The 26,724-nt window shown below is 33.6% G+C and overlaps 1 protein-coding gene across 2 annotated transcripts in view; it reads right to left on the bottom strand.

The window, feature by feature from the left end:
* The window catches only part of LOC111146990 (tudor domain containing 3), a 161,581-nt gene that overhangs the window by 9,576 nt on the left and 125,281 nt on the right, over nucleotides 1–26,724 (bottom strand). For both annotated transcript variants that reach the window (XM_022502811.1, XM_022502812.1), the window contains one exon: nucleotides 25,755–25,880. In XM_022502811.1, coding sequence (XP_022358519.1) covers nucleotides 25,755–25,880 — 126 coding nt within the window. The remainder of the gene's footprint in view (nucleotides 1–25,754; nucleotides 25,881–26,724) is intronic.

The raw sequence follows: 26,724 nt of genomic DNA, 5'->3' as shown, positions 1-26,724 counted from the left end.
CAATCCATTCAGATTCTTCCTGTGGTTATCAGTAACTAGAATACAACAATTAAATTCCTTTCATCCTTGGGATGCCTAGAAAATTAATTAATGTGTGAAAATCACTTTGAAGTTTACTGAGCTTTCTGAATTGGTTCTAGGTTGTGCTTAATTTTGATTATACCTTGGATATTCATAACATTTCTTCTTTATCTCCACTGAAAAACTCTGACCTTTAATTTTATGTCTCAGTCCAAACAGTGAAATAAGGTACCTCTGCCCCATTCAAAAACAAAAAAAGAAAAAAAAAATCACGTAATGGACCCAGAAAGTAGAACTTAAAATATTTTTAAGTAATCTGTTTTAGATCAATTATACTAATATTCTACTGTATTAGAGTAACTTAAAATTGAAAGTAAAAGCTGAATCGGCTTTTCTTTTCTGTGAAGGTTACAGGTAACACCTGAGCCCACAAGAATCATGTATTCTGATCAACGCTGAACTTTAGTTTACCAATTATTCTCATTTAAGAAATATGTTCCAAGTGAATATTTATAGCTCTATCACAAAATAAACCAGGCTTGTGGTAGTTTAGAACCACAAACTATAAAACAGGAAGTTTCTGTAAAGAAGGGTAATCCAAATAACTAAGAAATGATTATTTGTTCAAGTAAGTAGTACCATAACCTGAGGTAGAACACAGGTCTTCTGATTTATAGTCCTGTCTGCCCTTCACTCTGCTGCCAGGCCGTGAGGGTGAGGAATACAGTTACAATGAATTTCAGAATTGGAAGGGGAAATTGGAGATAATCTGAGCAGATTAAATTAAAAAAATATTATTATTATTTGTATTTTGGGTAAATGTTACATTCTTCTTTCAAATGAAATTTTACATAGAATTTCAAAATAAAGTAGGTGGGCCGAGGTTCGAGTGAGTGTATACAAGCAGTATCGCCTTGGTTTTCTCTTCTTCAGACCCTCCATGCTCTGTAACTCCCTAAGGGACAAAAATTAAAACCTCATCTACTTCAGCCTCTGCTGTACTCTAGCAACTAGCTGGGTTGACTGACCTGAGTAATGTAAGAAAGCAAGGTGATGGGAGAATAGGAACTGAAACACAGGCCTCTAACTCTGAGCTCAGCGCCCTTTTCACCTTTGCCTTCTACCACAGAGAAAACCTAAACCCTTCTTTCCACTTCTATGAACTAAATGTCTTATCTGATATTAAAAACATACCTAAGTGTGTGTGGGGGGGGGGGCGGAGAACGCAGGTTCTATTAACATATGAGAAAGTCATTATATATAACCAAAATAAGTAAATTTTATAATAGACTTATTTCTTTGTTTTTGAAACTTTGAGTAAAATAAGATACCATTTGAGAATAAAATATAATGAAGAATTATAGTCTTCCCTTCAGAGCAGATCTAAGATCATCTCTTTAACATGTACCATGTCCAGGAATTTTTTTTTTTTTTTTTTTTTTTGTCCAGGAATATTTTATTTAAACCACATATTTTACAGCAGAAAAGAAAAACATTGATTCTGGACGCCTCCCCCCACTCCGAAAAAAATCTGATTCAAAATCTAATTACTAAACAACTATTCCAAAATGCATGGCTGATAGAACAATGTTTTTGTTCCTGTATCATGCAGGATTTCGTAACTGTGAGACATTTCACTGTGGTTCTGATCTTCTTCTTTCAGAGAAGACTACATTTTCTAGAGTTACATAAAAATTGAAACTGTTGACGAGTCTATAAGACATTAGGAAATCAATACCTAGTTCAAAGATTCTACTCTACGCTCTGTGAACAAACACACAATACTTTGCATCACAGTCCTTCCTCTAATATCATTAAGACCAACTACCCTTTAACACAGAGTAAACAAGCTATTTTTGGCAGCTTAGGCACCCAAGGAAATTGAACTAAACTTCAAAAGGCTGCATCCATAGTTTAACTATGAGAATATAATATGAAAAAGAAACTAGTAAACATGTTACCCTTATTAAACTGCAAATGATAAAAGTATAGACACTCTTTCATTCAAAAACACACCTGAGTTTACCTAAAACTTGGAATAGAGAAAAAGGTAATGAATGTTTATTCCACTATGTGTCTGACATTTTGCATTGTATCTCATTTAATCCTTCCAACAATGCTTTGAATTACTTCAGCTCATCATTCTACAGATGAAGAAAAGAAGGCTCAGGCTAATTTACCCAAAGTTATGTAAGTGGCCATGCCTGAATAAGACCCCTGGGCTGTCTACTCCAAAATTCTTTCCATTGCGTCACATAGTATATATTTACATATCTTGCTTCAGACAGTTTTGCTGAATTTTTTCTGATAGCTAGCTCAAGAACATTTTCAAGTAAATGGATGGCCTCTGCCCTGAGGCCTCTGTCCTAGCATAAACATCGTTAACTGGTCATAATCTTTGTTGAAATACTAAGTCCAAAGAATGAATATGTGTTTTCTGAAAACATATACCTCTTTAAAACTTATTGACTATTTCAGCTGAAGGTTAAACAGATTCCAAAAGCTTGCCCAGAAATCAAGGCAGAGAGAGTATCCTGCTCCCAAATATGCCAATCTACAAGATTTCCTTGAGATAACACTTCATGACATCGGTATTTGAGATTCCGGTCTCTTCAGTTAGATCTAAGTCTGAGTTTAGACTCTACCACTTCTAGGCATATTGCTCAACTTCTCTTGGTCCCAGTTTTCTGACACAGAAAACAGTAATGAACTCAGAGGTTTACATGGGGAGCTGTAGGAGGTAATACCTATAAAAGGTTTACGAAATAAGCCTTCTATGTTGTCTACATTCTGAAATAAAGAACCCTTTGACAATATAATATACATGCCCACTTCAATCAAACTATCTAAACCCATAGACTTTGTTAAAATTCAGGAAGTTTGTTGCTAAAGTATTCCTCAAATTGCTTTGGGCAGATAAGGAAAATGGAAAAGCAGCTGGAAAAAAATGAAAGAGCCAATGCAAGGATTCTTGCACCTGCTCTCTGTTTATTTCTAAGGAAATTTAAAAAAAAAAAAAACTATCTATACACTAAAACTAATAATTTAATATTCTAAATCACTCTATTGTTACCATTGGTTTTGTTTCTTTGAAAGGAGGTCTTTTTTTTTTTTTAAAGATTTTATTTATTTATTTGACAGAGAGAGAGAGATCACAAGTAGGCGGAGAGGCAGGCAGAGAGAGGGGGGAAGCAGGCTCCCTGCTGAGCAGAGATTCCAATGCAGGGCTCAATCGCAGGACCCCGAGATCATGACCGGATCTAAAGGCAGAGGCTTAACCCACTGAGCCACCCAGGCGCCCCCCCCTTTTTTTTTTTAATTTTTTTTTTAATTACAGATAAGGCAGATAGAACAAAAAAAGGGGGAGGAAATTAGCAAAGAAGCATTCTTGAAATCAATCAAAAGTTATAGATACTATTTGCATAAAATCTGAATATTTTAAGAGGAAGACAAAAATAAGTTAACATGATCAACCTCTTTGAATATCCTGCCTTTTTAGATCATACCCTTGGAATTTTGGTAAATGCTATAAAAAGGAACCAGTTAGAAACACTGCTTAAAAAGTGGAAGTACAGCAATGATGATTAGTAATAGAAAATGCCTATCTATGTTGCTATGTTTTCAGGTCAATGCATACAAATTATCTTCGCAAAAACAACTGCTTTCTTAAATATGCTAACTGAATAAATATGTTTTAGAATATTTTATGGTTAAGACATATAAGCATTAATCACAACTGGTTAATCATTTCACTCTCAAAATTTATATCATTTCTACATCTTAAATGGGCAGGCTAATACAATTTAAGATAGGTTAATTCACTCTTTCTCTGAAAGTAATAATTACTGCACCATGCCAAATTACTTCTTTCTCTAAAAGTCAGCCCAATGCATATTATAACTGACCACCTGAGACAGTTACAGTATGCTACAGTGACCTGTAATATAGATTTAAGAAACAGAGATAGAAAAAACAAAACAAAACAAAACAAACCTTTCATGTCAAATTGATGAAATACAGACCAGATCTTTGCCATTAAAAAGTACAGAGGGTTGGAGTGGGGATGGGACACATGATTTGACATGCTTTATATAACTATAAGAAAAGAACTGTCATGCCTAATAACACAGAAATAAAATCACTGCTGATGTTTTCACCCACTTAGTGAAAGTAAAGGAACATAAGACTAACAGGAAAAGAATTAAACATTTAAATCTTAAAGCAGATAGCACCCAATGTGACGAACATCATTCTCCATTTAAATTCCACTCATACCTAAAAACCCACACTAACAAAGTCTGCATAATGAACTAAAAATATTTGTCTTTGGTGAAACATAATGATAACCGATGTTTAGAAACCCTTTTCAATTAACAGGCTAGTTAGCAAAGCCACAGTTTTAGAAATGTGAAGTAGCCCAGGAGCCAGTGATCTGGTGTCCATGGTTCAAGATCCACCCACCACCTTGGGAGAACTCTGGTGAGAGGAACTCGGGCTTCCTCAGGCAGCCAACTCCACTGCTCTGTGTCCTGTACAACAAAGGACAAATCTGCATTTCTACCTACATTTTCTCACTGAGCCTGTTTCCTTTGCCATATGAAAGACTATAAGCCATTTTAGAACAAGTATTAGTTTTCTATTTTCTAGAATTAAAAGACTCAACTCTTGGAATCACTTGTCAAATACCATTATTTCCAGAATCACCCATCATTTTGATCATCTTTTCCTTTATGCATTTTAATATTTACTCTTCTATGTAACCTAGTTTTCAGAATAACATTCCAAGTAGGGTCTGCTTGGAACATAATACTATTATTTCCCGTGATGAGCAAACTCTGTATAATCTGTAAGTGTAATCTAACCTTGTTTTAATGTTTTTAGCAGCTGCCCAATCACTTCTTGTTCATATTGTGCTTGTCATCAAGTAAAATCCCTACAACCTGCTCCTCGGTCTATGTCATTCTGTATTTGAAAATAATTGTTTTCCCAATCTAAATCTAAATCTTAAACTTAACCACAGTTGAAACCCATATACTAATGAAAGATATTATTTTGGCACAGTATTACCATTGGTTTATTCTGAATAACTATAACATTTAAGTCAGTTTTTGGACAAGTTATTTTGATTTTTTTTTTCATAGTGAAAATTAGAGAACTACCATCTAAAAGGGTAACACCTAAGTAAATGACTAAAATGTCATTTAATCTTGAAACTAGATTCCAGGGAAATTTAGAAGATGAAAAGAGTCTTGGTGTGAGATTAAACTCTCTTAGCAAGAGAATAGTAGGTTAAAGGAATAGGTTGATTTTTCTCTGCCCTATGGAAAATGCTGTCTAGCCTCTTGAGAAATATGAGCTGATACTTGTACCACATACATCTTCATTTCTTAATTTAAAATTTTCTAAATTCATAAGAATTAAGATCGAGTGAACTAAATGTTTGAAAGATACCTTAATTAAATTGGTATATCATACACTGAGCACAAACTTACTACAATGCTGAATATTTTTATATACTACTTCATTAAGCTCACACAAAAATCCTCAAGTAGTTTGGTATCATTTATCTTCATTTACAGGTAAAATGCAGGATCACGTGCTATGGTGTTAATAGGTTGAAATTTGAATATCAACTCTGCAACTTAATAACTCAATGATTTTAGGCAAGTTACTTTATGACTCTGAAACTATATTTGTTTTTGCTTGTGTGTAAAATGGGAATACTAATAATTATTTCATAGGCTTCTGTAGATATTATATCGATTAATGCAGGTCAAGAGTTATACAAGGTGCCTGGTGGGTAAGTGTTCTAATTATAATGAGGTTCTAAAAAGAAGGACTCTAATTTTCATATTCTCAACCATTTATTCCCTTTACCTCAAAGTGTTAGTAGAGAAATAAAATATCATCTTGCTGTTATAGAAATATAAATTACTCCCAGTATGCTTAAATTTATGGATTTCTTTTCCTCATGTTGAGATTTCAAAATGTTCAGTATATGAAGAGTTAGCATATTCTAAAAAAAAAAAAAAATTCTCTTTCCAAGTTTAGGAGACCTTCTCAATCATTTTTGACGGTTAGATGGTTGAGGAAAGAGAAAGGAATCACAAAGATTTTCTCCAAGAATAATAAGGGAGAGAAACTCATCTCTGTCAACTTAGGTAAAGGAAAATTATACAGTGTATGTGACCTGATCTAATTAAGGCTATTAAATATACTATATTTTCCTGTAATAATTTCTAGATTTACTGAAATTCAGGAACCCTGCTTCAGATATTCAACATAGGCTAGAGAAACTGATAACGAACTCTTGAGAGTAATTTGCTCATCATCTTATACAAAGGGAGAACACAGTAAATGTTTATTCCCTGTTAAATATGTGTTTTGTTCTTGTCGTTCAAGAATGAAGCTATTTCTCCTTGTCCATAGAGCCACAGTGGAACAACGACAGCAAGGACAAGTTAGGAAGTATTACAAAGTCAGGAGATTTTCTTAGGTTTTTCAAACACTGAATATATACTTTTCTGAAAAGTATTAAGGTAAAACAATCAACTTTTTAAAAAATTCTAAATTCATCCAGATTATTTAAAGTATAACTACTTTATGCAATTTAAAACTCCTTCCCTCTTCTCTCCCCCACCCAACCCCACACACAATGTATTAAAATAAAAAGTAAGGCAAGTAGATCCTCCTGGACTAGAAGAAAAAGGACAGGAGACAATCAATGATGATGTCATTATTGTACAGGACTTTGTAAAACTGAGGATTACTAATTAAGGCTTAGTGAAAAGTCAGTAAGACTAGGAAAGTTTACGGTATTCTTAATAGTTTATAAACTCTGAAAGTTATAAAGTGTATGATGATAGTCAAATTCTACCTTCATTATCTATGAATAAGGATGTGACAGTCTTTTAAAAGCTGAATTGAAATGAGGAGAAAAGCCTGTCCAGGGTTAAACACTAATTTATGCAATCCCCGGTTTCGACAAGAATCCTGTCAACGTCAAGCAGCAGGTACACTGACAGCAGGATGGGCTGAACAGCTTTGTGTCAGAACTAGGATGGAAGTCACCAATTTATGAAGCCTGTCACAAACATAGGACTTCAAAAGTGTGAAGAAAAATGATTTCGCATAAAGAAAATGATGGGAATTTTTATAACTTTGCAGGCAATACTATTAGCTTAAAGGAACACAGTTCTTTCATTTTGTGGGAAAAACTAGTATACTTTAAAAAAAGATTTATGGATTTTTATTTTAGGCCTGCATTTTAAGAGTCCTAATATGGAAATTTATTATACTAGTAACATACATTGTAATTGAAAAGAAAATTTTAAAAGGAAATATAAGTGAAAGAGAGTTAATTCAAAGAAAAAGATGGTGCAAAGAAGCAGTTTGGGTTTCCTTCCAAGAGAGAGAATTTGGGATGCATGCCCAACTCTTGGTTTGAAAGCCAATCAGCAGCTGCTGGTGTTGCAGTCCAGGGTCAGCAAACATCACTTTGAAAAGATGGACAATAAGGGAAGCTGCTCTTACCAAAGTCTTGAAAGAAAACTAAAGAAGTGGAATCAACATTAATTAAGAATCTATGTGCCAGGCATTTCAATTATTCAATGACTGAATAAAATGTTTATTCAGCAGCTACTATGAACTTTTCAGCAACTCTACAAAATTGCATATTTTTATTGCTATTTTTCAGAGGACGAGAAAAAAGTGAGGTTAAAAAAGGATTATATGTCTTGCCCAGGTTATGTTGCTCTTTCCACACATCCCAGTGGATGCTGAAGGAGAGAATTAGATTGATCATGGGAAACTCTTGGAGGCTTATAGAAATAGATCCAGATCAAGTGTTTTCCACCTCACTTGCATTTTAAACAATCATGAAATTTATAACGTAGGTATAATAACATTTAGGTGCTACCTTTCTTGCTGTAGAATAAATTATCCATAATGCTAGCTACTCTGCAGGGCTCAATTGAGGGAACAAACGGCCCTGAGATGGCTATACTCTGCGTAAACAGCCACTATACTTTAAATGAATTAATGTAAGTAAAGAGCTTAGAATAACATCTGCTGCAAAATTAAGTGTTCAATAAAGTGCGCTATTATTACTACTTCATAAATGTAAAGTTCTATTCTTTACAATGTCACGTAAAACATAAACAGTTTTTTTCCCACTGGTTTGAGTCAAGCGATTTGATTGTATTATCCTAGTGAATTACAGAGGTTGAAAACCTAACACCCAATGCTAAATGAGCCTTTAGGTGGCACTTTACATTTCCAAAGTGATTTTTAAGTTATTGGTATTAATAACCAATGTGATATAAAAGAGAGGCTAAGAAATCTGGTCAATTAGCAACATGTTCATTTTTCTTCCAATGAAGACAGAACCCAGAGGCAATCATCTTTACTGGGGCAAATCTTACTAGCTTACCAAATATAGTAATTGTCTTTACAAAATTCATCCAAGTTAATGTTCCCCATCTTGGTATCTATGGACAAGGAGCATTAACACCCCAGAGAACATGACTCCTAAGAAGGAAAGTATAATAAAGCAGTAAAATGTACCAATACAAACTATTACATGTTCCAAGATATTTATCCTCAGAAGCTTAGGTGAACACAAATCATTCTGTTGTATACTTGACCGTCAATGTCCTAACTTTACCTAAGACCTTAGAGGGATATTCTTTAATTTCATAATTTGATAAACTTCACAATATTGTTATGTTTCTCTAGTGTTATCACATTCAGCAACACAAACTTAGACACTATTTTTCTTTTTTTTTTTTCTTTCAAGATTTTATTTAAATGCAAGATAGTTCACATATAGTGTAGTATTAGTTTTGGGGATAGAATTTAGTAATTCAGCAGTTGCATATAACACCCAGTGCTCATTACATTAAGTGTCCTCCTTAATGCCCATAACCCAGTTACCCCATCCCCCCACACAACTCCCCTCCAGCAACCCTGTTTGTTCCCTATATTTGAGGCTCTAGTGATTTGCCTCCCTCCAGACACTATTTTTTTAAGTGCTCTCTGGAATCTGGGAGAGTCTATATATTGTTTAGGCTCTTTTTAAAAACTTTATCAATAGTGTGGTGCGGTATGTCCATGATGGGCCATCCCCTTCAATGCCAAAACAAGAATATTCCATGGTAGTTAATAAGTTGACTCTATAATCACAAAGAGCATATGTTCTTAACAGGATTACCTAGTTTCTTATTTAGATTTTGTTTTATATTTTCATAGCTAGTAGGGGACAATTCTTTATAAGTGTCATGCAAAAATTATGAAGAGCATTAAAAAAAAGTCCTCATTTAAAACTGTGTTGGTGTTAGGAAAATCTCTCTCCATGAATAGGTCAGAATAGATGGATAGATCACAGATAAATGAGGTCTCATGAGATTAAATGTTTTTTTTTCTTTTATTTTCTACCTTATTTGTTCTCTAAATGAAAAATTTAGTAACTATCACAGATTTTTAAACACTGATATCTTTCATGTGTTTCCATGTGTACACACACACACACACACACACATCTTAGAATGTTCAAGTACCTACTTAACATTTTTATCTATTTAATACATTACTACCTGGCATGAAGATGAGTTCAGGAAGCCTGAAACCTTGGTAATAGTCCTAGGATTATATTAATGCTAATGGTTTACGCATAAATGCCCACCTTCACAGAGCATTTTCCAATACTGAATTTTGCTGAAGTCGTAGGGCAATAATACAGTCATTACGTTTATGCAGACTTTCAAATATCAGATTCCTAGTGAGAACCTCTACCAAAAACTGGCTAGGAGTTAACTATTAGCTTCTGCTTAATAAACATGGAGAGTTCTCATTTGTATATCCATTTAAACTTCTCTAGTAGCTACTAAAAGACTAGAAACTGGGAGTGAACTGTCATAGTATGCTTTACACATGATTTTTACTAAGGGTTGAAAATTTTTGCTGTGAAAATACACTCTTGATCAACTCCCTCTGCCACGTTCCTGGGCGGTTTCTAAATCTTTATTTTATTCTTCAAAATTCCTTTTCAATTCTTGACCTCATTATTTTCAACTGATAACCTGCTTTTACTTCACAGAGAAGAGAGTTCATTAGAATTATCCAGCTTCCTTCCCTGAAACCCAACAATTTAACCTCACCACATCTACACTCACTTCTCTCTCCTCCTCTCCCTAGTGTTCCTCAAATACCCAAAGTCACATGTGAGTGTGCCCCACTTTCTTATCATGGCCTGGATTTTTAAAAATCTTTACTCCTATTATTACGACCTCTCCTTCTCTCTTTGCTTTGCTATGCCTTTGATGTAAACAGGCTTGGGTTTTTACCCTGAGTTCTTTTACTCTTTATTCTCATCCTCTATACTTTTTATCTTCACAACCAAGATCTTAAAAGTAGCCTACACTTCATTTTCTTATTTCCCACTCATTCTCAAGAAACCATAAGTTGCGATACACATGCATCATTCCACTGGAAATGCATTCTACAGCTACCAGTCACCTACTGATAGCCAAATCCAACAGGTGCTTTCCAGTTCTTCTCTTTCCTGATGTTTCCAGCACTAGATATTATGTATTCAGCACCCATTCCTGCTGTCCTCCTGGCTACACCTTCTCAGTGTCCCTTCCCACTGCTTAACTGTGAAATTCCCCAGGAGGCTGACCCCAGTCCTTGTCTTTTTCTTTTTGCACATTTTCTCTAGGCAGTCTCACCCATACTCTTTATTTTCGCCTAAATTCTGATGACTCCCAGGTCCTCACCTCTTGCCTTAACTATTGTAATAACTGGTCTCCACGCTCTCTGCTTTCACTGAAACCCATTTTCTAGACTAGGGCAATAATCTCTCTCCAAGATTTTATTTATTTGAGAGAGAGAGAGAGAGAGCAGTGGGTGGGCGGTGGGGGAAGCAAGGGGAGAGGGAGAAGCAGACTCTCCGTTGAGCAGGGAGCCCGATGTGATTGCGGGGCTCAATCCCAGAACCCTGAGATCATGACCTGAGCTGAAGGCAGATGCTTAATTGACTGAGCCACCCAGGTGCCCCAGGGCAATAATCTCTTAAATCAAAGATCACATTATGACACACTCTGCTGAAAATCTTTCAGCAGTCCCTATTCTGAGGGATAAAATTCCAACTTCTTACCATAACCCACCTTCCTCTTCACCCTTTGGCCCCACCTGCCTTTTCAGCCTCATCTACTGACATTAATACATAGACCTGTTCTGTTGCCAATATACCTCACTCTACTGTGCCCTCTAGAATTTCCCTGACTTCATCCTTTTCTTACTTTCCTCCCCTTTTCCCCAAGCTAAGTCCTAAATACTCTTCAAGACTTTCAAGACTCACATTAAACTTCAGTTATCCAGATATAACAAATATTTACTGAGGGTGCCTTATTTTCCAGGTACTGTTCTGAATGCTGAAGTATTAAGCTGAGACAAGGTACCTACCTGTTCTCAAACGGATTTAATCTAGGGGTTGGAGCCTGGAGCAAGATATGCAGAAAATAAAGCAGGGCAAAGGGGCTAGAGAATTTGTGTGATGGCACACTGCTGTTTTATAATCGGATGATCAGGGAGGGCCTTGATTCCTCCATGAGTCAGTTCCAGACTGAGTTAGGTAACTCTTGTGCTCTGCTCATATAAACAGATACTGACTTACTTCCCGGGCTCCTCTGCTAGTCCAGGACTCCTTGAGAGCAGAGACTGCTCATCTATGCATTTCTGTTGTCTAGCACATAATCATTCTAAGGACATGTACCCAGCACTGTTCTGAGGGGAGGGGTAAAGCCACATAATAAGTGCTCGAAAAAACAATGTTTGGAATAGACTGATACATATTTGAAATGATAACAGGAGAACCTCAAATATAAAAATTTCACTTTATACTTAATATTTCAATAATATATCAATACTAAAACAGGGACAAAGAGTTAAACAAAATAGTAACATATTCCTGAAACGATGCATGGTAGGGAAGTACAAATTAAAGAAACATTTCATAGGAGAAATGTATTTTGCTCTGTATTTTAAAGCACTTGGAACAGACTAAATTCTAAGGTGTGTAAGAATTTTGGAAACAGTATAATTAAGGGAGAATTTTGCAAGGAATTGGGAAATAGGTTGTATGTATAGAGTGAAAGTAGGTGATAAGACTGTATAGGTAACTCTATTTGTTTAGTTGTGGGAGTATTTCATTTACTAATGATAGATAGGAACAAGATTAAGGCTAATGGTATTTTACCACGAAAAACCATAATCATGTTGCTGTTAACCTCACTGAAAGCAAAGGCAAATTAAAAACTGAAAGGTGATGTTTTATCTTATCTTTTTCCTCCTATATTTTCAGATCCTTTTTGTAAATTTTTGGCATTCTTTTAAGACTAAAACTCCCTAATTATGATCAACTTTCTTCTTGCTAATTTTATTTTGCTTGGTTTTACTTTTTCCAATAAAAAATGTAACTCAAAATTACAGAAAGTGTATAAAATTGAAAAAAAAATGTATGTATACACACACTTAGAGTATACATACTTCTACTACACTAAACCACTTCACCTTCAAATCTATACATTGCTTTTATTCACTCATCATAAATATTTCCATTGATATTACAGCCTTCATAATGATCTTTCACCACAGCTGTAAAATATTTCATCCAGCAGATGGAAGATCACTTATTTTACCATTCTCTTATTGTTAGGCATTTAGGTAACAATGTTACAATGATTATCTTTTAGCAATTAGTTTATTTCCTTTGCTCTTTCCCTAGGAGAGATTAACAACTGTGGGATTATTGGTTTAAAGGGTATGAACACTTTTAAGGTTTGGGAAAAAATCAGAAGGATCACATCAATTTATACCGCCATCACCAATGTATAAAAGTACTCACATCACTGCATCCTTGCCAGTATGAGAATTATCTAATTTTTTCCCATTCACTCATACATTTAACACTGTACTTAATTGTTTCAATTTGCATTTGAATACTACTAGAGTTCAATATTTCTAATTTTTAGTTATGAAAGATGACACTGCTACTTCAGCAAGAAACCATATTGAGCATAAGTCAATGGTTCAAGACCGTAAAAATAAAATAAAATAAAAATGTTTAAGTTAATTTAATCATGGCATGATTAACTGTTATTGTGCTCCATGATAATTAGGCATTAATGGCAAGCAGTTCATGTAAGTGGCTATTATTATTATTATTTACACATAGCCAGATCAAGCATTCTTAGATTCAGGGAGGGCTGGACCAAGTAGGGATATAAGGTTTTTTTTAGGCCCCCATAAAGATCCCTTGATCTGGAACCAGATGTGACCCAGAAGGCAAGTTCTCTTTCTTCCTTAGCTCAACAAAGCCTCTATAAACCAAGCACTCAGTAAAGATCACAGGCACTATAAACATAGTCTGGCTGAAGGTAGACTAGAACTTACTTTATTGACAAGCAAAGATGAGGCCCAGTCAGATATAACTCAAAGAGCTGACCAAAGAAATGCCCATTAAATCTCTTGTCTCTTCTTTCTATGATTATTCCTCAAGCTAAGGATTTAGGTTTTCAGCGAGACTTCTGAAGAACTTTTAAATCCTGAATTATTTCCATCTCCTTTCCCATAGAGAAAAAGAAAGGACCAGAGGCTCAACATATTCCCATTTTCCCAATCAACCTTATTAACTTATGCAGGTGGGATCTTGGTAACAGGATTTAAAGGACTTCCCTCTGCCAAAAACCCTTCTCTCTAACACTGTCTGAATGCCCATGCATGAGATTCTTGATGTTTCCAAGCACATAATTCTGGGAAAATTAGAGAAAGTTAGGTGTGTGAAGGGTAAGAAGGGGTAACAGCAACCCACACTTCACTGTGAAATTAATTTAACTAGACTGATTTTATGTTCTTAGAATACTTTACTCTGAAGCATGCAGAGGATAGGAATAAGAATTCCAATATGGAGAGGACGTAGTGAGAAGCAAAACGAATTAAGTCATTTTGAGGTTGCTTAAAAAATAACATAGCTGAGGACAGTATACTATAAAATAGGGAAAAAGGTCAAGCTTTTGATAATAGAAATGTATGTTTCCATACACCTTGGGAGTTTACAAAGCCCATTACCATTGACCATACTACTTAATCCTCAGAACAACCCTGTACTGAAACTGAGACCCAGAGATATTAAGTAACTTACCCAAAGTCACATAGGTAGTAAGTGGCAGAGCCGGGACTCGACCCAGGTCTTCTGATTCCTCCTGTGCATTTCCAGCTCCCCTGGAGCTGAAGCAGGGGCAGAAAGGGAGGTGGAAGTAATTTGCCCAAGACCAGCCTTGCCCTCTCCCCTTCTTTTAAAGGCCAAGCAGAGCAGACATTTAACTCTTGCAGTGACCCCTTTTTATCAAATTCTCTCAGGATATAGCACACAGAAATCTGAAAATGTATCTCAGCCTTGGGCTCAAGAATGGCAGTAAGTAGTAAATGATGTCAGAAGTAATTTTGGCAGTACTTTGCCACTGATGTGAAATTTACTGGAATCTCAAAGTATAGTAACTCTCATTTCAGAAAGCAAAACTTATTTTTATAAGTGAAATTATTTAAAGCAGTATGTTTGAAATTTTTTGTTTAGCAGTTTCAGTCACACCTTTCAAATTATACCATTATAAATATTATTTTGAAAAATATCTAAGAACCAAGATTCCACTTCTACATTTAACCTACTCTATGGCTATTTTTGTTTACCTTAATGATCAGTGATTATTTTCACTAAGGCAATTAAAATCACTAGAATGGAGAGAATATTCAGTCTTTTTATAGCCAATTTTAAGTATTTTCAACAAATTAATAGGAAAGTGTATCATCTTCTTGAGATGTAAGTCTTATGTTCATTTCTAAATTATATCTAAAATGTTCCTAATGTAGCCTTTTATAATTAATTTTCTATGACAAAATTTAGAGTTTTCAGTCTCCAATTTCTTGAATAGTTCCTTAATTTTTATTAGGGAATTATATATTTTAATTTCTGATCTCAATTACTTACATTTCTAATACATTTTAAACACATTCAGTGAGAAATTTTTCTCTTCTTTGCTTATTTCCTAAGAATGCAAGGATACAACTTAAATCAACTGGGCACATTGATAACAACTTTTTACCATTTCTAGATGTTTTTGTACTCAGCTCCAGTACATCTCAGTTCCTAACAGTCTTTGCATTTATGAGAACTACTATCAGTAGGGCTAGGTGTTAAATAAGCATCAATTATAATCAGGGATTATAAAAGATCAACCAGCAGTATCAGTTTATTTGTGGTCAAAGCTTTTAGAGGCTTTTTGAACTTGAAAAGATGCCCTATGCAACCAGACTTCATTTGAGGATCAGTCTTGTCTGAGATGGAACAGACCCAACCTAATATAATAGTTAAAAGCCACGTGAAACCTTTAAGATTAATAAAAAGGCAAATATTCGACATAAAAACAAAAAAGGAAGAGGACAAGGAGGAGGAGTCTGGATAAGGAGGAAGAAGAAAAGAAGAGAAGGGGAACAAAACAGAAGAGAAAAAAAATGCTTACCTAGAATAAACAAAAAATTTTGAATAAGTACTAACACTCTCAAACTCTTGATATGCCTCCCTTTTCCCCTTGCTTTAAGACTTCAATTCCATATTTAAAAAATTTAATTGTTTTGCATACTCATGGTCAAATTCAGGAATTCCTAATAATAATAATATTTGTATTCTCTGATCATTTTATGAGGTAAAAAAAGGTACTTTTTCCATGTTATTTTCAGCCTTATTTACATAAGTCTCTTTAAAATAAAGGATCATTATATTCTCTCAGATCATTCATTAAATAGTACTAAAAGTGGTTACCAACATTAAAAAAAAAACACAAGTCCATACATTTTAAAATTTGAACCATACAGAAACAGAATTAAACTGACTCCTAATATCTTACTTTGTATAATAAGTTCATATCTTATCTTATCCTAATATCTTACTCTGTATAATAAGTTAAGCACGACCAAGAGGGCTTACCCTAATTTCTTAATCACATGATCTGGGGGAAAATGAGCATACTTCAGGCAAGATAAAAATGCCAGTGAGAGGTCATTATAAAGTTAATACTAGTTTTGGGAAGTCAATGTTAGCTTTCCCAACTTACTTCCTTCTCGTTATCCTATTCTTTTAATGTGCATAACAAAACTGTAATCAAGAACCATGCCACCAATGGTTTCCAGACTGGAACAATCTCAGTCTGATTGAGGCCTTATTAATATTTATTAGATGGCTTCTGGAAGGAAAGAAATATATATCTTCTACTCTTATATCTTTTTAATCCTTGGGTATACAGGGCAATCTGTTGTCCAAAATAGCTTTGCTACAAAAAGCATCAGAGAATATTTATTGAAAAACTATCCTATTAAACTGTTATGCTCGGGTTTGATGTCTGATGAAGGACTCTTCAGTAATAAAGGTGACCACCAGAACTACATAAATCATTCAACACATAATTTCTGACCTCCTTCCACTGTTTTAGTTACCAGGCCACTTCATGTGCTCACTGAAAGCTCTAATCCCTTCAAGCTCTAAAAGTCCTGGTACTTACAGTATGTATCTACCCCTTTATTTATAGAGTTCCTATGCACTCCCACTAGCTATTACCCAACCACAAATTCTGCCCTTGCTTATAATTATAAGTACCTGAAAAGGGCAGGTTTCTTAAAATAAGAATTAAAAAAAAAAAAAAATAGAGTTTTTGTCCCTCCAGATCACTCAGGTGAGCTCTGGAATTATATCCAAGATTATCAATTCATCTCACGTAATTGCTGGTACCAGGAAAACAAGAACCGAAGATCAAGAGCAGTAAAATATAAGAGGCTGCTTATTTTCTAGGAGGTTTTTAACAAGCTTTTAACTAATTAAAACAATATTACTGAAAAGCTTTAGGACATACCAGCATATTAGTAAAAAAGCAATATAAATGTTGAAACAAAATAGAATTTTTAGTCTTTTAGGATTCTCCTTCATTTAAGAATGTTCACTTACCCAGTGGAATTAACTTGCTTTGACACTTTCTTTTGAAATGTCATCTTAACAAAAAAAGGGATTTCACATTTTACCTTAGACTAGTTTATTGGAGAATAACAAATACAAAATCCAAGTAAATGGTGAAAATGCATTATTGCTGGAACATGTAAATATCATGTGGGTTATTAGGTGAGAATTATAGAGAAGGACAGCAATATTATAAAAGCTATAATGGTAGTCTTCACAAATGACAATTTCTAAAAGTTAATAAATAGACGTTTTCAGAATCAGAGTTAAGCTTATATAAAATTAAAAGACCACTGAGTTACGTATTTGTAACATAAGATCTCAATTTTATTTTTATGTAATAAAACACTATTACTAATGACACAAGGACTTAGAAGGAATATATTCTGTCCTCTATTTCAGGAATATATTCTGTCCTCTATTCAAAGAAAGGTTAAGAATCTAAAAACATGTTTGAGGATAAAATTGTCTTTTATATATTTAGTCTCTATTTGTAACACAAAAATTGAATATTATGTTACTAATAAGATGTTTGGAACATCTAAAACAATATATTTAAACATAAATCTTCATCCTATCTTAAAGCTGGGAAATTTGAAAACTAGAAGGAAAGTAACAAGACAGCTAAGATCTTTTCTAAAATATATCCCATAGGCTTTCTGTCACAGGTTAAAAAACAAACAAACAAACAAACAAAACCCCACAGAACTCCATGAGCAAATAGGTTTGTGAAGCAATATACACTACTTCTCTCTCTTAGATATTAAAATATATATCACTGGTATGAATGTTAAACAGTAATTTCTAAATAAAAATAATCAAAAATAAAAGCATTCAAAGCTAATAAACATAAGCTCATAGATCTAATAAGTGATTTAGCAAGGTTGCAGGATAACTACAAATCACTGAGGAAGGAAATTATAGAAGACCTAAACAAACGGAAAACAAAACAAAACAAAATAAAATACATATTGTCTTGATAAGTCCCATAATAAAAAAGCAAACTTAATTTTCTTTAACCCAGCATTTTCCAAATTTATTTAACCAGAAAGCGGAACTAATGTTCTTAGAACACACTTCAGAAAATCCTGAGCTAAATGAACTAGACATTAAAAAATATACACAAAAAGTTAGTGACTTTTGTGTATTCTTATCGTGGTTTAAGTTGCTTAACTAGAGCCTCTTCAATTATGTTTACTCTTTTTTTTTGAAGATTTTAGCGAGAGAGGGAACACAAGCAGGGGGAGTGGGAGAGGGAGAAGCAAGTTTCCCGCTTAGCAGAGAGCCCAATGTGGGGCTCCATCCCAGGACCCCAGGATCATGACCTGAGCCCTGAGACAGATGCTTAACGACTGAGCCACCGAAGCACCTCCAATTATGTTTACTCTTAATAAACTATATGGGTTTCTTTTTAAGGCAAATAAAATGTACTCACTGTTGTAGTACTTCCATTTCCCTTCTGAATGGAGCTCTCAGTCAATGACAGGTTGCTAAGGGAGTTATTTCAAGCCAAGGTGTAAAACTCTTGCTAGTAGTTCTCAAGTTTAAAAGAATTGGAAGCTCTATAACAATGGAGTATTTCTCTCAAGGAGACAAATCAACTCCACTCTTTCCTAGAGATGTGACAGTGAAGCCTATTGCTCATGATTCTAGAATAAATAGTACATGTCCAGTAAAGTTCAGAAAATTAAGAGCAGGAGGAAGGGTAGTCCAAATACATCAAAAGATACCACCTTCTTCTAAAGGTAAAAAAAAGCCAAGAGGATACAAGGCTGTTTTGGAAATAGAGTGAAAGCAGAGAGATATGACTAATAAATGAGATGGCCAAAGTTAAGAATATAGAAAAACAGTATTAAGTAGAGACACAAGATGACCATGTAAAATTAACAAAGAGAATCAACAACTGACAACTGACGATGGTATGCAGTCAAATATGTATCCTAAGTCCCCTTGTAGCCAGTCACCATCAGGGTTCACAATCACTGACTTCAGAGGAGATGTGCTGCGTGGGCTCCATCTGAAAGTGAATGAAGTCTGTGGCACAATGAGCAATATTCTTTTTCTGTTTTTTTAGGTGCAGATGGAAGAGGGTCAGAAATTTACTTGAAACTACAATAGAACTGAGTGCATTTTTAAAATTCAAGAATGCCCCTTCAGATTTATAAAAATCTTTAAAATACACTGACATGAGTGTCTAGTCAAGGTACATGCCCAATGGAAAGGTGACATATTCGGAAACAGAGGAATAAAACCAAACAAAAATATTCCTCAAATTCATTTATTTTACTACTTTATTTCCTGTGCAGTGAGTATATTAGCAAGTCTTTTGCATTATATGTAAAGGAATGGTAAAATTCAGTGCAGTTCGAAATTACAGTTTTAAAAGCCCTGGTAAGTAAAGTAAATGAAAAAACAAAAATTTACACTTAGAAGAAAGCAAGGCTTGAGCCTACTTAATCAAAAAAGTCAAAGGAAAAATACTTCACCTGACAATCCCATCACTCTTCAGCTAAAGGTCTCACCCATGATGCCTCCTTATGACTACTTTGAAGGAAAAAGTAAATCATATCATATTCAGCATAAATCTAAAGCATCATGGATTCAATTCCTAATTAGCCAACATCATAATTCAGGGTTCCACACTTTAGGTTGCTATTAATAAAGGTGAGACTTAGAAAAGATTAACATACTATCTACTGGCATTCACTTATACAAAAAGAAAATGTTGCAGATTTTTCAGTTACGCTAACTTGATTCTTAATGTTAATATTCAAATAATTTAAGGCTTGAATTGTTTTATGAATTATAATTAAAGTTAGAAACAAAATCATAGTATGACTATAGTAACTTTAAAAAAGACAGCACATCGGGGCGCCTGGGTGGCTCAGTGGGTTAAAGCCTCTGCTTTCGGCTCAGGTCATGATCCCAGGACCCTGGGATCGAGCCCCGCATCGAGCCCCGCATCGGGCTCTCTGCTCAGCAGGGAGCCTGCTTTCCTTCCTCTCTCTCTGCCTGCCTCTCTGCCTACTTGTGATCTCTGTCTGTCAAATAAATTAAAAAAAAAAAAAAAAAAAGACAGCACATCTTCGGTAATATCCTGACATGTTACTTCACTTTGGAAGTTATTTCACCTTTGGAAAAAGTCACATGAAATAATAATATAACCTGTACATTTATTGCTCAATAAAGAACAACTCAGATTACCCAGAAATCTTTTAAAGATGTTTTGATATATATAGTTCCTTTGAGTAGATCACAATATATTAAGTTATCAAATAGCAAAATTCAAATAATACTTTTTTACAGGCTCTTAAAATTATTAGCTAGCATATTATTCTCTTAGTATTAATTTAAATGGTGAAATAAAATGTCTCTATTGAATAATAGAGCAGGGTCAAAACTAGATGTCAACATTTTCATAATAATCTGTTAGGTTTGGTTATCACAAATGAAATATGGGCTTCAGGGGGTAGATACCAACAGTATTAAGTTGACATATCTATGCATATGGCATGCATTTATAAATGAATAATCTTTCCCTCTATGTGAGCAGCTTTCATATCTCCAGTAAAGTCCTGCATATTCTACTACCTCCAGTGGGAATTGTGAAAGGCTGGGTCACTGATGAAGAAATAAAGGCTATCAAATACAACCAAACTTTATTAAATCATAACTTGAAGATATTGCATGGAATCCCCAAATTCCATCATCTGTGATTTGAAAATTATGTTCTTAAATGGGGCTAAGCTAGCTGTACAGTTTCATTCTGATTAATTCTGTTTACACCACAACAAAACAAAACAGAACACAATGAGTTCTGCCCATATGACAATGTTTGAAAGGAAAGTTTCCTGAGATAGGTCTGGTGGAAAAAAATGTATTTCAGTGTTTCAGTGACCTTAATCAACTTACGCTTTTAGTGCAGAAATTTAAATATGGTAAATTACACCCACTATTTATTTAAGAATTATCAGCAAGAATGAAAAGCCTCTGGACTATGATCAAATATGTGCTTGTACTTTTTATTGGATACTAATTAGCAGAACCTCACTGTTAAATAATTCTAATTTTCCTTTGAAGTTAATGATTTCTATAACAATTGTCCTCTTTTTAATATCTATTATGATCTTTTGATATCAAATACAAACTAGTTATAGCCTAACTTTATCACTACATCATTAAAATTATTAACATGACCTTGTTCTAATACATTTAGGATCCATTTTAACTCATTAATTTATGTATCATAACTCTCAATCTCCTTCCTCATTAAATAGGTTAGGGCTTTTTTGATTATATGTTTCTTTTTAATATTTTTATTAGTGATAGAATAATTTACAGTTTTTTGTGAACATCATTTGAATTTAAAAAGATAACTTTCAAATGTGCTCCAAGGATGTCATTATAAAATATTTGTGCAAAGTTACTTCAAAAGTAAAACCTGAGATAGCTTCTTTTGTAAAGTATACTAAAACTGAAAAAAATATATATGTATCATAATTCTTTAAAAAAAAAGAACCCAAACCATCCTAAAAACAAATTTTACTTTTTAAATAGATAAGAACTTTTAAAATAGAAAAAAATCATTAAGTCATACTTTTTTCTTCCACATTAATTTTATATTCAAACTAAGGTGGAATAAAGACCTAAACATTATTTAAATTACAACTTCAGGAAACAAGATTTTTCCACTTGTACTTTATCTTAAAGCTTCAAGAAGAAATAAAAAAGACCCTCATGAGATATTTGTTTGTTTCACGTAACTGGAACTATAACTTTCTTCTAACTTTGTGCAGTGCACACGGATTTTTGTATGTTTTGTGCACTAACATATATCTGTCACCTAGAGCAACGCAGCACCTAATAGATGTACAATTAATATTTGTTGAATAGATGAAAACAGAAAAACATTTAAAATAGGATGATCTAAAAGGCAATAACAATCCATCTGTCTAAAATTACTGCCTAAGATGGTGTTAAGGCCTTAGAACTAAGCATTATCTACATAATCACAATTATTTTTGTTGAAACAATAGCTGAACCAGATCTTTTCCTGATATTAAGAAGTACTATGAATTTATAAAAAAAAGTTTAGAAACCAGCAAGTTCAAAAACATTTCTTGGATATAAAAGCCTCCACAGAATCCAGGTCATAAAAATACTTGGAAAATCAAGACCTGACAAGTGTCTCTCCAGGGTTAGGAAAGCAATTCAGAAGCAATTACACTCTAAAAACACAAAAGGTTTGTCTCAGCAGCAGCGCCAGGGTATTTTACAGTAATTCCAAATTGCCTGTGGCATCTTTTTACTGGTTTCCCGGTATAGGCTTTAGAGTTAAAAGGAACCAATTTGGAAAGGGCCTGCAGGAAACACAAATAGCAATTTGCTCTGCTCCTAATGTTTTCTCATACAGTCATCAGACATAGAAAATAATGCACTTTTCTTCCTATATAATTTTACAAATAATACAAAACTCACTAATGCTTCATCTACTTTGGAAAAATAAGGAAAATCGTATAATGTTTAAAGAACACTGGGGGAAAAAAGTGAGAGCATTCATCCAGTTAAGAAAAGTTATGAACCCCACACTATGTGGGATATTTGGAGAGCTCATTATAATAAAGACACTAAATTTAAAAGGTAATATTTAATGACAGCTAAAGAACCAGGTGAAATCTAGCTAGAACACAAAAAAATCAAGGATGACTTACCAAAAAGTTTACTGAATCATTTCGGAGGAAATAAAATATTTAATCATAATCAGAGCATATATTTTCACCATCTAAAATATCATCATTGATTATGTTCTGGAAATAAAAAGATGTATCCAAATGGAAAGGGAAAATAAGTATTTAGTCTATAGAGCAAAGGTGAATAACTCCTAAACTTCATGAGAAAAATATTATCTCTTGGATTTAAAGTATTAAATTGATTTTCATTTTAATTTTCCATACGAGAGACTATGAACGTAGTCTCTGAGTCTCTTTAGATTTCATGCATTTTATTTAATGATTTATCCTTACGCCTTTAAGAGACAATACAGGCAACTGATTTCTATAAAAGCTTTCGGTTTATATGCAAGTTTTGGGGTTGTTTTTCCAGCAAACTATTAGAAAACTCTTTAATGAATGGTCATTGCTACATTTAGGAAAATGAGGTTCTTCCAAAATCTTACACCAATAACAAACAAACACTTTAATAAAAGATACAATATAATACCACAATTAAAAATAGTGCAAGAGTTAAAAATTAAAAATTACACAGTCCATGGTGTGAGTGAACAACTGTGTTAAGGCTTCTGAAAACTTCACTGTACCTTTGCAGCCCTTTAATTTTTCTAGTAGGACTTGTCTATTAGCATTTTCTTCTTATTGATTTAGTGAATATTTGCTTTTGATTAATTTAAAACTTGTCACAAAGAAAAAGTGCTCATAGACCCCAACATTAATACTCTCAGAGGCCAGAACACAACGCTAACTCTACGTTAAATGTATTTACAACTGCATGCACTCTTTTTCTTCAGGGGCTTTTTATGGATATATGCACATACGTATTATTTTTAAAAATGGAGATGAATGAAGATGATGGTGACATCATCTGCATATCAAGGAGATGCTTCTACAAACTAAGTCAGTTATTCAAGGAGATAAAGAAGAATGATCTTGTCCCCCAAAAAAATGTTTATGATGCAAAAATATCTGCTATGTTAATTTACATAAAATCATAAAATATCAACAATCACAGGAGAGAAAAATACCAAAATCTTCAAAAGATTTAGTGATTCTATCCTGCTTCTTTCTGTAAAATACTTCAAGCATTTTACAAGATTTTTAAGCTGACTGCAAAAAAGTAAATTGGTAAAAAAATGGAATAAAGCATAGATGAATATTCACAAATGGGTAGAAAGAATATGAAAGTATTGCTGTGGTTCAGAATTGCTACATGGGCTGTGACATCTGATAAAGTTATTGTCCAACTAAATTTACATGGACTTAAAATCAATGATAAAGCAATGAAGACTATCAAGGCAGGGAAAGGCAAACCCACTGACTGTAGAAAGAAAATTATCACTCAATACCCAACACCTTTGAATGGAAGAGCTACAGTGAGGAATGACAAATGTGCTCATCAGTATGGCCACCCTGAAACAGAAAAAGGAAGTAGAAAAGAGGTAAAGCAAGGAAGCAAAATTTTTCTCTAGGGAGAAAAGAATAAAATCAATCTCTTATCAAATCCTTTAAAAAATTAAAAAAAAAAACTAAAGGTAAAAACTCTATTTTGACTCTTTGACTGTAATAGTTAAACACATTTGAAAGCACATTATGAACACCAAACCCGGACTCATCTTCTAGAAATACAGACTTAATAAATAATTATTTTTACCATCAAAATAAGATTAAGAGGTATTAACGGAAAAAAGAGAAAGAAAATAGCCAAGTCATATGAGAATCTGAAGGGCAAAGATATGGTTATGTCAAGTTTCCCCAAGAAAAGAAAGACATAAATTAAGTACTGATGGTATTTCAGTCTTTTAGAGAAAAAGTGTCTAAACTTTAGACAATGAGAGTGAGGAGAAAGATCTCTTAATTAAATATATGAAACATTAGTAATATATTATAAAATATGAAATGATAAATTATCTAGAAAATGATAGTTTTTCTAGAATAAAAAGGTAAAGAATAAAGTTCCATGGCCCAAAGCATAATTACTGGTACTAGGCTTTTTGTTATTGTTTTATTTCTCTTGAGGAGAAGGGATGGGGTAGGGGTAGATGACACTGAGGTGGTGACAAAAAAATGTAAGAAGATCAAAACTAAACTAAAGTCAGCAAATGAGAAGACACTACATATTTCAATGATAAGGCTAATGTCTGAATAATACAATTTCATAGTATATTTTGATATTTTAGAGAAACAAACAAATTAGACTTCTAACAGTAAGTTTATTAACAGCTACCTATAAATTAGAGAAGGGAAATTAAAAAAAAACTGTAATGAAACTAATGAAACTAATTTTAATATGCCTTACCCTCCTGATTTTCTTGAAATGTAGCTGAGAATCTACCTATACAAACTCACATAAGTCCTTATATGAAATAGACTCCCATGAGGCCAATAGTTCTAAATTACATCATCAAGATTATCACAGAACTTTGACATACATTGGGCAACAAAATCAAATAATTATTAAACAGATACTATAGTCAATCTGTACATACACATATGTAAATATATATGTAGTACATGCAGCAAGACTTTATGTATAATTTAAAGTGTTTTTCTTAATTTGATATGTAACTAAAAAAATCAAGAATATACATGTATCCAACAGGGATTTAAATCTGACAACTGCTGCACATAATTTAGTCAAATTTAAAGGAACAAGCTAGGAAGGAACAAAATATGCACAAAAACTTGCAAACGTAAAAAAGGGCACCTATTTCCAAAGCATAATATAACAAAGCATTACACAAGAAAAGTTAATTCCAACGCATTCACTTTTATTGTAGTTCAGTGCAACCAATTAGAATTTTATTTTAGGAGTAGCCAGTTTCAAGCAAATTCAAAATATTTTTTTCCACTGGCAAATTTTTTTATTGCTATGACTAATCTTTTAGAGCTATGCATTTTCTTCAAAATAGCTTATGCCTCCGTACAGAATTTGGATCACGTACCCATGCCTCTGTCTGAATGGGCCTGACGTTGCTTAGTAGCACCTCTTCATAGTTTCCATAATCAATGAATTTAACAACCGCTGTCATACCTGAAGAATGGAGAGCTTCGACTTCTGCTCTATAAAACTGAGGAGACAAAAACCAGTTTTAAATATGACAATCGATATTGTCTACAAAGGCAATATTTGATGGAAATGTAAATACTCAAAGTGTTATAATACAATGTGCATTTTTTTGAAAGCTCATTTTTTAAAATTAATTTTTAGTGAAATACATATAATATTGTGAAATGATTACCATAGTAAGTTTAGTTAAAGTCCATCACCACACACAGTTACAAAAGCTTTTTTTCTTGAAAACTTTTAAGATCTACTCTCTAAGCAACTTTCAAATACATAATACTTGAAACAAAATTTTTAAGGGAATAATATTTTTAAGAAAGAAAACTTACCTTTAGATAATCATAAGTTGTATAAAAAAAGGAAAGAAATTCTCTCAGCCATAGGAGTTCTGACATTAGTAAGATTTCAGGACAGAAGGAAGAGGGTCAGTAGAGAATATTCACATGTTAATGGGTATAAAAAGAACTAGTGTTATGTTTTGTTGTTAGCCAGTGAAGCCCTTTGACAACATTAGTAAGACAATTCTGAGTCCTGATCAGAAAATATAACTATGGAGCAATTTATGTAACAAACAGAAATATACTACAAAAATAAATCTCAAAGAAAAAGGCTCACTGCCACAGTCGCTGCAGGCAGCTGGGGTGAAGTAGGGATATCAGATAAGGAGTAATCACATTACTTAGATCCAGGATTTACAGGATTGGACACACTGCAAGAACAGACTACTTTATCAGTTTACCTAATGTAATTTGGCTCTGGGAACTAATTCACATTAACAAACTCACAAGGAACTGATTTGCATTACAATAACAATCAAATTTTTTTCTGTTAAGGTAACTAGAAGTAGG

Source organism: Enhydra lutris, unplaced genomic scaffold (genome assembly GCF_002288905.1).
Source record: "Enhydra lutris kenyoni isolate GAN:26980312 unplaced genomic scaffold, ASM228890v2 scaffoldscaffold15, whole genome shotgun sequence".
NCBI lineage: Eukaryota > Metazoa > Chordata > Mammalia > Carnivora > Mustelidae > Enhydra > Enhydra lutris.
Note: the sequence above shows the minus strand (reverse complement) of the source record. Positions and strands in the feature narration are given on the sequence as shown.